The sequence below is a fragment of the Pelecanus crispus genome, chromosome 3 (genome assembly GCF_030463565.1).
Source record: "Pelecanus crispus isolate bPelCri1 chromosome 3, bPelCri1.pri, whole genome shotgun sequence".
NCBI classification, from domain to species: domain Eukaryota; kingdom Metazoa; phylum Chordata; class Aves; order Pelecaniformes; family Pelecanidae; genus Pelecanus; species Pelecanus crispus.
Genome location: NC_134645.1, coordinates 102,644,371 through 102,658,035, shown reverse-complemented (window position 1 = coordinate 102,658,035; position 13,665 = coordinate 102,644,371). Strand labels below are relative to the sequence as shown.

The 13,665-nt window shown below is 37.0% G+C and overlaps 1 protein-coding gene across 3 annotated transcripts in view; it reads right to left on the bottom strand.

Moving 5' to 3' along the window:
- Positions 1-670: 670 nt before the first annotated feature.
- The window catches only part of LGSN (lengsin, lens protein with glutamine synthetase domain), a 65,483-nt gene continuing 52,488 nt past the window's right edge, over positions 671-13,665 (bottom strand). For all 3 annotated transcript variants that reach the window (XM_075708417.1, XM_075708418.1, XM_009492019.1), the window contains 2 exons: positions 4,092-4,270; positions 671-1,870 (listed from right to left, as the gene is read on the bottom strand). In XM_075708417.1, coding sequence (XP_075564532.1) covers positions 671-1,870; positions 4,092-4,270 — 1,379 coding nt within the window. The remainder of the gene's footprint in view (positions 1,871-4,091; positions 4,271-13,665) is intronic.

Sequence of the window (13,665 nt, the reverse complement as noted above, 5' to 3'; positions counted from 1 at the left end):
TTATTTCTTCTTGTATCTTTATCCACTATAATTCTTGCAAACTTTACTCAACAGCAGAATTCCTGATGTATAGGTTATTTTATAATCCCTCCTGTCTTTTTATTTATGCCCATTAAGATACTGATTCCTGACTCTCAGGTTCTACAGCCTCAGTCCTTTGCTCCACTTTCTACAATGTTCATCATTGTAGACTAAGTTTTAAATCAAACTCAGATTCTTCTGGTTTAGCAGCCCTTCAGCTACTGTACAGGCTGGGAGAAATCCCATAACCATGCTGAACAGGAAATTCCCCTCCTTCCTCAGTTCTCTTGTCCCCTGCACCATCCCCATTATTCCTACTTTTCTGCACATTATACAGTCCTATTACAGTTGCACAGTTGCTCTTCTTCATTGCACCTTGTCTTTTCTTCTTTTCACCAGTAGTTCTGTTCACTTAAATTGAAAAAAAATACTGGTTTTTAAAAGCCTGTTAATGTTATTTCATGAATATCAGCTTTGCACTGTCCTGAATGTACACAGACAATAAAATGCAATCACCATGTACTATACAAAGGAGGAAAAAAAAAATCCCAAAGCATTAAAAACATTTTAAAATATATTTACTAATTTCAAGATTCTTAGCCATTCACAGTATGCATTGACACAGCATCACTACAGAAGAGTGCTCCTTCTAAATAAAATACCCCAGGCATTTATTCCTTTCGCTATCCATTTCTTCAGTTTCTAACTCATAACGTTTCATGGCAACAAAATACCGGATAAAAGTTTCACCTAATGCTTCCTTAATGCATGAATCTTTCTCGAGTGCAACAAGAGCATCTTCTAGTTTCAGAGGGACTGACGAATGTTTCAGATCAGCAGTGTGATTTTCTTCTTGGAGCATATCATCATACCTAAGTCCTCTCTTTACTCCATCTAGACCTGCAGCAATAGTAGCAGCAAGCACTAGGTAGGGGTTTGCTGTAGCAGAACTTAATTTATTCTCTATGTGAGTGCCTTTTCCACCATGGCATTTGACATTAAAGGCACAGCTGTTATCATTATATGCCCATTTTGCGTTTACAGTCTCTTTTGATCCTTTACTGTATTTAGAATAAGGCTTACGGCAGCTGGTGGTAGGAGCCATCAAGCAGCTGATAGCTGCTGTGTGTGCCAAGAGACCTGATAACCAGTTTTTTCCAATATCTGAGAGCTCCTCAACTCCATAACCAGCAGAAAACAAATTCTTCTGGCCATTCAAATCCCATAGGCTATGTGACAGAGCCCCTGAATTGTAGAATCCCGATTCTGAGAAAAAGCTAACCACGTAGTTATACTTCTTAGCCACCTCTTTAATGCCTGTTCTAAATGTGAAGGCACTGTCAGCAGCATCTAAGCCAAACGCTGGATGAAAAGTGATCTCCATTTGCCCAGGCCCACTGGAAGAAGAAAAGCTTTCAATATTGGCACCAGCATAATACATTCCTTCAATGAGCTCCTGAATGAAAGTCTGGTCATGGTTATTTAGTATCGTGGCTGCAGGAAAGGATATTGTCTTTGAATTTACAACCTCAGTAATGCCATAAATACAAAATTCATAAGTGAAGGCCGAGTGTAGAGAAAAGCCATTGTCCTGAAGCTGGCTCAGCTGTTTCTTGGCAATGTGCCTCGGTGAGGTCATTAGCGGGTTGCCCAGCACGGTGAAGGAATCACATATCACTCTTGCAGTCTGTTCAGTCCAGGGCAGAATTCGAAACGTTGATAAATCAGGGTTCAGGATTATGTCACAATTAAAATTGGTTGCATTTATGTAATCTAATTCATTATCTTTAGGATTCAGGGTCAGCTCAAGATAACTTCTGGGCATGGCAACACCATGGATTGCTTTCTCCTAAACACAGAGCAGAATGACAGAATACCAAATGAGAAAAGAACTGAACAGTATTTTTATGTATGTGAAATACATAAAACTCAGATTCTCAGTAAGAACAATAGTATTTTTCCTAAAAGAACACTAAAATACAGTGATCACTAAAGTGGAGGGCAACAGCCAGTTACTGTGTCATTATGAAGCAGAACAGCATTCTACAAGATCGGTATGAAAACCCTGGCATCAAGTATCCCAAAGACCATTTTTTAAATTTCCAAAAAGAACTGAAAAAATGTTCAACACCTATCTTGCATGGTCTTTATACAATTATGGGCATCACCAGTCAGCTGTAAACTTTGCAAGTCAAACTTCTATCTACAGTTACTCTACAAGGCTTTCATATCCTCTGAGCATTTCCTTTACACAGATCCAAGTGACCACACAAGACTCATGGTGATATGAATTCAGGCTGTGACTTCTTTTTAAATGCCATAACACATACCTCACCATTTTTCATATGCAAAGTTTAACTGAATTTTCTCACTTTCTGGACTTAATAGGTTTGGGGGTAAAATGCAGGGAAGCACTTCCAAGTGAGAAATTATTCTAGTGTTTCAGTACTCCCCTTCTAGGTAGCAAACATGATAAACTTATAATTACAGTTTCTTCTCCATTTGAACAGAGAGCTTCAGCTTACACAAAGGAAATATAGAAAGGACCCCAAGGAAGGATCACCTACCTTCAGACAAGTACCTTTACAACTTACCTTACATTCAAACCTTTAGCTGATGAAAACTGCCATTATGCCAAGTTCTATAAAGTAAAATTTGGTTCAAGTTTGCGTCTTACCTTTTTTTTTTCTAAGGGAAAGGATTACCATATAAATGAGCAGAGGAAACAGAACAAACCTAAAAAGGAGCAAGCTCAGAGCTGGAAAAACAAAATTTTGCCTATCCAGATGGAAAATTGTTGAAATACTTCAAACTACTTATGGTGGCTTCTCTTAAAATAAATAAACAAATAAAGTCTGCCTTCTCTTAAATAGGTGGCAGTCCAGTGGTAGCAATTCTCCCTGTGTGACACTCATAACCAAAACTGCACAGTATGGCGAATACTGCTCCAAGATGTCTAAGCTGTCCATTTGAGACTGAAAAGGTGTTGAAGGTGATTACCCTATAGGACTACCTCTCCCTCCTCCAACCCCCCACCAAAAAAAAAGTAAAAAAAAAAAAAAAAAAAAAAAAAAAAAAGCGTGTGTGTACACATACACATTTTTCTAGTGTCCAGAAGTTTAGACTGTCATCCAAATCTCCAATTTGTTCATGGTAAGGTACACACAAAAGCTGTCGTCTTTGAACAAGCTGATCTAGATATTTGCAATTTGACACAGTGACTGAAAGAGAAGTTGCAATTAACCTACCACCCCTCACAAGAATTAAAATGACTGAGAGGAAGTTTATTTTGATCAAATCCAAATGACAATCAGAGACAGCAAATTGTATCTAGATGATACAGTTGCAGTTTAGCAGTATCTAAAAGGGAAGTAACGAAAACATGGTTTATGCTTTAGAAGGAACTTGAAACAAAAGTGCTCTACATCTTTCCATGCTCATATCTTTTTTTGTGATCACTTAGTAAAGCTTTAAATGTTCATGGTGATATGTGAGCAAAAATATAATGTAGTTATACACATGAAGTATCACAGAAGCAATGTACTGAAAAGGCTGATCGGTCAAGGATAAACAGGATGAGGATTGCTTCCTGATTTGGTTCTTATTTCCTGAATCATCAATATGGTAAATATTGCTATTAAGTCATCATGCAACCCAATGGTTTTTCTTGTATGATTGATGACTATAAAATTTCTTACAGCTAAAGTGATTTTCATTCAGTCATCTTTCTTTTAGTGTTTACTCTTTTCTTTTTGCAATTTACAGGTGTTCAGGAAAACAAAATCTTTATAATGCATTGAACCTGAAAAGATAATTCTGAGGAAAGAGTTTATTAGAAGTTCAAAGAACAGAAATTACTAGGTTTATTTAATTAGATTACTACTTGGGGGTACAGAGGAATAGATGATTGCAGTGATGAAAAAAGTCCAGATCCTTTAAGAACATTAACAAGTGGAGGGAACAGATAATTTGTTCTAAGTTGGACTTTTCTGCACTATGAAGAAACAAAAAAATTAAGGACAGGGCCATGAAAACACTTAAAGGTACAGCTAGAAACCAAAAAAACTTACATGAAAAAAGCGAGAAGGAACATTCTTTGATCTTGACACACCATGGAGGTCTATTGATTCAAATCTGACAAACTGTACGTTGTCCCTGGCCATCTGCTGCTTAATAAACTCAATATGAGAGAACAGCTGAAGGAGAGTTGGACTTCTGAGGCCGTTTACATCAGGCTCTCTGCTGGACGCTGTAAGTGAAGAGGAATGTTCACGTCAAACATAATTTTTTTTGTTATATGTATGATATATATATAACATATATATAATATATGTTATATGATAATGAACACTGGAATATAGGTTGTTTTCCTAAAAAGAGCAATAGTGGGAAACTATGACATGGAGTGTAAAAACAAAGATATGGATCACAAAACATTTTTGTAAATAAACACACTTTTTTTTCCCTGAGGACCTGTATAAAATCCCTTATTTTTTGGAGTGGTCTATAACTTCAATGTTTTTTCATGTTGGTAAGAGAACACTAGGGAAATGTGGTAAAGCCAGGAATTTCTGAGGGATACCTCAGCTGTTTTGTTGGGTGGGTTTAGGAGCACAGATAACAACTGGATACCTATTTTGCACTGAAAGCTGATAGAATTCAGGCACTATATTTCTTCAATGCCTTTGAAAGGTGCATGGATACAGAAACATGATAAAAAGGGCACTTGTCTTCTATCTTCTGCAGTCTTCTCTACCACAAGCAGCAGACTTTTAGGAGAAGTTTATGCATTTATGTGCTTGCTGTAATGGAGTTGTCTTAACTGTATTACAGAAGCTGTAGAACTGTATACAATTCTTGACATGGAAGTGGTAACATCTGCGTATAACTTCTGTAATGGAGAAGATAGCTGGGCACAGTAACTTCCTTTCACAAACCTCTCGATCTCTCAGCCTGCCTTTATTTTGAGTGTCTATGTAGTGTTATTATTCAAGTTAAACTACATAAGGCATTAATTTCCATTTAGTAAAATAAACTAACTAGACCAAGGGTAAAAGCTGATATTAAGATATGAAAAAATGTGAAAAAAAATATTTATTTCTGCATTTCTGGGGTGAAAGTCCTCCATTCTTCCAAGGAGGCTGAGAATCATATCAGATGAATTTTTGCAGATCTTTCAGATCCACGGTGTGGAAGGTCACCAACAGCAAGCATTCATCACTACCCTTCAAGTGGAAGTTAAAAGCTTCATGCTGAGGCACTACAAAGGTTGGTGGGAGCACTCCCAATCTCTCCAGTACCAACCTACCTAAACTGGAATATATCTACTTTAGCAGTAGCCAGCAGGCACAAACACATCTTTTTTGACCTCTCCTTTGGGGCAAGTAGGACTGCCAGCTGCAAGGCTGTAAGGAGGCTCTCCAGCTAGCCCAGCACAAGGCTGCCTGATTATTCCCTGAGAAGGCAGCAAACTTATCCACAGTCATAGACTTCTCAGAGCCTTTGAATATTACTGGAGCACCCTCCAACTTCAGATGGCAAGGAGGTGACAAGGACACATTAGGTCAGTGAAATAAGAAGAAGGTAAGTATTAACAGTGCTCCCTGAGGAATGACAGGTGAAAGCATAGGACAAAATTGTAAGCAAATATAAAAGTCTATGGGAAAACAGAGTAAAAATCAAAAAGGTAGAAGCAAGAAAAAAAAATTTTGTCACATCCAGTTCTCCTCATGACATCTTTCCCTTTGGTCTGCTTCAGCTGTAAGCTGCTTACGAAAACAGCTTTTTTCCTCTGTCTTCTATAAACACTAAAGCACTACGTCCTTTAAAAGATGTGCATTAAATAAGGAAGTCCTGTTTAAATATTTTGTGTAACACTCACTCTGTTACAGATGCTGACAAAACACAATAGTGAGGATGGAGGATATGTAAACTGGCCTTGTCTTGCATATGTCATCCAAGTAATAGTTGTTTGAATACCACTTCAGTCATCCCGTAAGGTTGTTTTACAACATAAGCGTTTACTGATGTTTAGCAGATTTGACCTCTTTATGAATGTGACCTTAAATTAGAAGTTTATTAACAGCTAATGAGCTGTGGCTATTTATTCTGAAAATCTTCCTACAGATTACAGCGAGTAACATTTTCTTCAACTCCAGGGACAGAAGCCTGAGGTTTTTGCCTTTGTAAAAGCAGTGCTTAATCCCTTATTCTACACATGTTTAATTTCCTGTGCAAAAACAGTAGACATTTCCTGTCTACCACCTGTCACATGGAGATTTTTATATCTTCATATTATTCAAAGTAAAGTTTGACTGGCAACCCTTGACATCAGTATATTGTCAACTTTTGATGTAAGTTTTCAAGTATTTCTTACAAGTTCTGAAATGTTGCCTGTTAAATTTGCATCTACTGAACAAACATTTTTCAGGTAAAAACATATAATTCATGAAAAAGAACAACTTTAACTCTGACCCAAGTAATTCTTTAAATTAGTATTTCTAAGAGATATAAATAATATAAAATCAGTATCTAAGAAAAACACAAATGTGATATGCGTTCATATTAAAGATGTATGTATTCATTTAAAAAGTAAAGCTAGAAATATACTTAATTTAAACATCTACCAATGGTGGGTAATTTTCAAACTTTTATATATATCTGTTGTCTTCAAGCTAAAGTTATTTGAATAAATGCATAAATACATAATTAGATTATATAAAAAATATAAATTAACAGAAAATTCCTATAAAGTAATGTTTTTAAAGAACATTAAGCAAGCAAAAATTATTAACTGAAGAAGCAAGAATTTATCTTCTCCATAGAATCATAGAATCATAGAATCATAGAATCGTCTAGGTTGGAAAAGACCTTTAAGATCATCCAGTCCAACCATTAACCTACACTACCAAGCCCACCTAAACCAATCAAGGGTAGACTAGACTAAACCATGTCCCAAAGTGCCACATCTACCCGTTTTTTGAACACTTCCAGGGATGGTGACTCCACCACCTCTCTGGGCAGCCTGTTCCAATGCTTGACCACCCTTTCCATAAAGAAATTTTTCCTAATTTCCAGCCTAAACCTCCCCTGGCGCAGCTTGAGCCCATTTCCTCTCGTCCTATCGCTAGCTACTTGGGAGAAGAGACCAACACCCACCTCAGTACAACCTCCTTTCAGGTAGTTGTAGAGAGCGATAAGGTCTCCCCTCAGCCTCCTCTTCTCCAGGCTAAAAAAAGTCCAGTTGGACTTGTTATGATTAATGATAGATCTTTCTAAATGATGAGACTAAAACTTATATATTGGTCTAGTATTAGTCTAAAATTAGGCTATATACCAGTCTAGACAGCCCACCAGTCAAAAGACAGATATTTATTCATTTACAATAGCTTTTATCCAGAATCTGTTAGAATCAATAGAAACAGTCCCACAGCTTTCATACACTTTTTAGAGGCAGTTCATCATTTATATCATTTGCAGATTATCTTTTCCATTGGAACAATGAGTTTCTGTAAATTGTATGATAGATAAAAAATATCATCATGACAATATCTCTGACTGATTTTGGAAATACAAAAGGGCATTTGTTTCTTAAATAATATTTAGTGAATAACTACTGACAATACTTACTTTTCTCCAGTACAGGTCCCAAAATGTATTTTCTCAGTAGCTGCTAAATAAATCACTGGCAAACTAAGCCCATGAAGCCAATGATGACTAAAGTTTGGAAAGGTGTAGCAGGGAACCGAGTACTCTGTCTTTCCCCAGTTCATACAGTCATTATCCAGAATATTAGTTACTGGAGATCAGGTAGCTAATAAATAAGTGTCAGACAGGTCTAGCTGATTTACATCTTACAAAGTCTTACATTCTTATGAGGGAGGATTGTGTTCATGAGTACAACCGTTCCCCTAGCTCCCTGGGCCTCTAGAAGTAATGGTATCTTTGTTTTCATTTCAGAAAATCTACTTATGGAAACATGTATGTAAATTTCACAAGATGCTCAGATTTTGGTTCAGATTTTCATTTTAGAAATCAAATATAAATCCAGACTGGGCATCTTTCTTAAAGCAGAAGGGTACATACAGATCCTTGGATACCTATATCAAGTCAGCAGTACACAGAAAAGCACTTAATGTTTGGTTTGCTATGGTTCTATCTGTACTTCGCATTTAAGTTACCACTGAGAAACGATTAGTATTACTCATGTATCTTTTGTAATTAGTACAAAATATCTACAAATATAAACAAATTATCTTCACACATTTAAAAAAGATTAATAACACAAAACTAAAAATATTACCAAAAACCCTACAAATTACATTATTATTATTATTTCTAGTGGAAGAGTGCTGCCATTCTTAGATTATTAATATTGAAATTGAAATCATTCAGATTGCTGAGGGCAGCTGACATTGGGTTAGGGCAAATAGTTAACATCAGCTTTATCTTCTCAGCAACAGTAAAGTGCCACGACAGAAGAAAGTGCACACATCCCAGATCAATCTGTCATTATCTGCTTGTTCAAAGAAATCCTTTCCCATGGTCCCTTATTAAATCACACCGCATCTAAAGCAAACAATTTCTCAGCTCTATAAGAGGTGACTGAGTCAAACTGATGAAACGAAAAGAACGTGCTGCATGCAGCCAGGGGACTTGACAATGACAAGAACAGGCTGACCTAATAAATGTAGTAATATTGGAAACTCCTCTACTGAGAAACATGACTACCAGTGTAACGTAAGGCAATAACAGCAGACACCAGCAGGTAGACCCCACAAACAAATCATGCACTGGAGAGGGAGACGTGTTTCCGTCAGTCCTTCTCCAGTTTCTTCCTCCCACTCTGTCTTCAGCTGTGCCAGATGTGCTCCCTGCAGGCACGCAGCTGCTGCGCACTCTCCTCCTGCCCCATGAGACAGGGTCTGGTCACACCTGAGTCCCAGGCAGGGTCAGAGCACACGTCTCTGTGCTCTGTGGCATGTTGTGGCACCTGTTACTGTCTCAGAGCAATAGGGAAACAAAACCCCTTGCAAGCGTAGGAATTGCTATGCCAGTCAAGGCAGTGTTTCATCACGCTAGAGCTGTCTTTGGTATCAGCTATTAACAAGAAAGACAAGGCGTTCTTTGCAAAATAATCTGTCTAAAGAGAATGGGTTTTGCAGTTGCTCACTAAAAAGGTGGTCTTGTGGTTAGGAGCAGAAGGGTTAATATCCAAATTTGTCTTCATTTCTTTTTCATCCTTAGAAATCTAACACAGGGTGCTCTGAAGATCTATGTGAATATTGACCCCCTTTATAAGAATGGATACCTTGTGCTGAAGATATCCACTGGCAATGAGTCCCACAGGGTAATCACACACCTACACCCATTTAAATCCTATGGAAATTCCTGTCAATACTAATTCAAATATGTCTGCTCATCTTCACAGGATTCTGGTTTGTGCATTTAAGAACAGCCATTTCACTTCATTTGTACAACATGTTACTTACTGTTCTCACGTTTGTCTTCAAACATTAACAGTCTCTATTTCTCAAACCTCATAGCACAGCTTTTCCTATGCTAGATATCATCCTTATTGCTCGTATTTGAAGCCTCTCTTTTCTATTCCCATCTGATTTTTAACATGGTAAATAGAAATGAGTACTGGGTTACATTTGAATAGTACTATTGATGTGAATAGTGATCAGAAACATTTTCATTGAAAACTTTATATAATTTACATTTCTTTTTCACCCAAAAATATTTTCACCAAAAAAATTTATTGATAGGTCAATAAAGTATTTGATTTCTACAGTAAAGTACATAAAAAAGTGTTTCCTACCTCTTATTTTTGCTCCCCTACAAGACCCCTAACTGGGGAATAAATATGTAAGCATACCAGAAACTTATCAAAGCAAATGAACTTCGTGTTTAGGATCAGCACCTGCATGACATTTCGTGTGATTCTTGGAGCGTTCAAAGCTCCTTATTCTGCACACTTAAAATTTCAACAGTCACTAGGTAGCTACTGATGCCGGCAGCTATAGCTAAGTCATATTTTCTTTCTTCAGAAATTTCCTTCTCCCTCCTACAGTTCCTGATCTTGTCCTGGTCATATTTACAAGGTCTCACTTGATGTATGCTCAAGAAGATGAGCCCTGTTGAGAGGACCTGCTCCTGGAGCTGCTCAGGTTTCTGGGGGCCCAGCAAGTCTGCACTCAAGAAGATTTGAACAAACTTTTTTGTCCCCAGCTACAGACCAGGATGTATAAAGGGAATTTGACAGCCTGATTCCAGCGTGTTGCCCACCTACAGGGCACCTACCTGGAGGGGCTGTTGTCTCATAAGGTCTAGAAGAGAGATTTCTCCTAAGCCTGTGTGGTTGCATCAGGCTCTGCAGGTCCCTCTGACCATACACAGTGCGGGTGGCTGCTGAAGCCACCTCCAGCCTCTGACTCTGGCAGCCCCCTGTGACAAAGAGAGTCCCAGCAGTGTGGTGATCATGATCCTTGGGAACTTCACGTTGCTTGAATAAAGGTATTTTCTTTGGCTTCCTCTCTGGCTACCATAGCGTATATACTCTAACTTAGTAGCATGCAGAGCAGCATGTGATAAGATCTGAGTTCAGAGAGGTCAATATACACTTATGTTACGTGCTATATATACTATACACATAGTAGGTGCATGCATTCAAGTGTGTGTGTATGTACATACTATGAGGTGTTATATAATGCTATATACATGAAATTTCATCTGAATTTTTACTGCTTGGAAGCCTCTCTCTTGGTCTCCCAAGAATGCAGGCACTGAACAGCTTAAGAAGCACCTGACTGTTAATGACTACATACTAATTTGCAGAAGTGCACATCATCGTACGTAGATACTTTTGTAAACAAAATTCATAAATTCATGTTAGTGCAGTCAGTATATTTGCCTACTTAGCTACATGGGTCAGTTTCTATCTTTCCATGGTGATGAACCAAATTAAAAGAGCTTTAGCTTTAGCTTCAGCTCCAGTTTCACTGACACTGTACAAGTAGTATTTTTCATATTGACCAAAATAGTCTTGCATGTCTGTCTCTTTTCTATTATTTTTTTTTTCCCATGTCCAAGCACTTATTTTACAAAAGAGCTGACAAACAATGGACAAAATGCATATGCAGTAATATTTCCACAGTTTCCAGTCAGAATTTTTGAAAAAATATATGGATTTATTATTTTAGAGAGATGTTAATTGCGTAACTAACATGACTGAATTTCAATCCTCTGCATCACAGTGAATCACTAGAGATCAGCTACATGTCTTAGCCTTTCTACCGCTGACCTCTAGAGATTGTCTCTTAACTGTGTACTTTTAGAACAATAAGGTATATTCCTGCTTTGGTCATGGCATCCAAACAGGCATAGTGCTCAACATAGCGACTAAGTAAATACACCGGGCACTGTTTATGTGATAATTATATATGTATGCATGTATGTATAGTCATATAATTTCAATTCCATATTTTCTATTCCATATTAAAGAAACAAAGAGAGGAAGAGAACAATTTCCTTCTTCATATGTATTTTTTTAAATCAAATGTTTGGAAAAATATTGGATCAAGATTTCTGATTTGAACAAGGTCAAATATTTGAAAATTGCAAAATACAAGAGGCTGTATTTCAGATCTACTCTGTCAAGATATGTTTAGATTCAAGACTTCTGTTCAGGTGCTTTGGTAACTAAAATATTTAAGATAATTTTTTAGTCATAAAAATAAAATATTTAGGTTTTTATATTATCAATCTTAATGAATTATCACTGGCAGCAATGAAATATTGTTTATGCAAAGTCTCATTAAAGACTGTAGAATGTTGTCTAAAACTTTCTTCTCTTAAGTTACTAAATCTATTCAATGAAAAGTAAATTTCAAACACATACATTTCTAATTAAGTAGAAACTATTCCTGTGCATTCCATTTACTAGTACAAACACACACTGAACCTTATAGTGTGTTTGGCCAAAGCCAAATGGAATCCAAACCTCATAAGATTCCAAAAGTTTTGGTTGTGGATATGTTTCTGATGAGACAAAATAGTTTTCCCCCACTTCCATTCAAAGTTAGTTTTCATCTATAGTTCTCTTACAGTCATTATTATTGCCAGTGATACGGAGTAAGATTAACCCCACATAGCTTTAGGCATTTCAGAGTTAGGCGATTAATCTAAACTGATCACCTTGGGACTTCTTTCCCATTGAGGGGAAAGGGATGCCCATCTCCAGAGGCCAATTTTTCATCAACCCCTAATACCTCTTTGAAGACAAAATACCTGTCTTTCTCTACTGACTGGGTAATAAGCTTGGATTAACCACTTCACTTTAAGTGGCTAAAATCAGGTTGAAATCTCCCTGTGGAATCTACAATTAATCTCATCAGTTTTCTGTACCTTGTAAATGGTGTTATGACAAAGAATAGTTATTCCTATATTTTAAAATGTATTTGCTGGTTTTGCAGACAATGAGAAAAGAGTAGTAATCTAAATTTGACAATGCATTTCACTAGCCTTTCAGCAATGTGAAAAAAAAAAAAATGTAATGTGGAAAGGGAACAGCATCCAGCGCAGGCTGAGAAATAATCCTCTAACCTCTTTATTCTAATAGACATGAATAGAGGGTGGTTTGAGCATGAAATATGTTTTCAAAGCTTTATATTTCTGATGCAGTGCCCTGAGTTAGCACTGATAATGTTCATGGATGTCTTGTTCAGACTTGTTCAAACTGGGTAACACAATATGTCTACTGAGAAATCCTGCTGTAGCTAACAACATCTGATCTATTCAGATTGTCTGTTTTCAGAGTATGTATAGCAATATTTCTACCCATCTGAAAGGGGACTATAAAAGCAGCAGGATAACTTAATATTGTTGTACAAATTTAATTGCTACCATTATATTTTATTACGTAGTTAATGTCGGACAAGGTATTTTATCAATGAAGAGATAAGATTTGTATTTCTTGTATCAGTGAGATAAATCAGAGGGTCGGATATCTATCGTGAAAAGCTGATAATATGTTCTGAGCTTCATGCTCCTGGAAATTTATTAATCTGATATCTATTCAACAAATTGTTGTTTGTGTGCTTCCTGGAATAGACCAAAACAATGAACTGCTCAAGTCCATTACATTATTATAGCTATTAGTAGCTTTCAGTTTGCTGATCCAGCTAGCCCAGAAGTACAGCCTTTACAATTTCAAAGAAACCACAGCCTATTAGTAGCAATTAATTGGCTCTATAAACACTTCCAAAATGGACTTATTGAACAGCATGAAGATAAGTGGAAGTTCTCTGCCTCATTTGCTTTTCTTCCTTTATAGTTTATATCAGATGTTTTTGCATTCCAGTCCTCTCACAGGACAGATAATTGAAAACATCATCCCTACATGGGAGCAATTTCCACTGCTGGAAATGTTAACAAAAAGGAAATTTTAAGAAGCCCAGACACCATCAGAGCTTTGCAGTGTCTAGCAGACCTTTGGGAAATGTTGTCAGAGCTCAGTTTAAATGAGAAAATATTTCAGTTTTAGAGAAAAAAGACATGACCACTTGTGCGTGGCAGTTTTTGGCAGGCAGCTGGGCTTCATAAATGCCTTCCTTAAAAAAAAAAAAAAAAAAGCAGCATGGG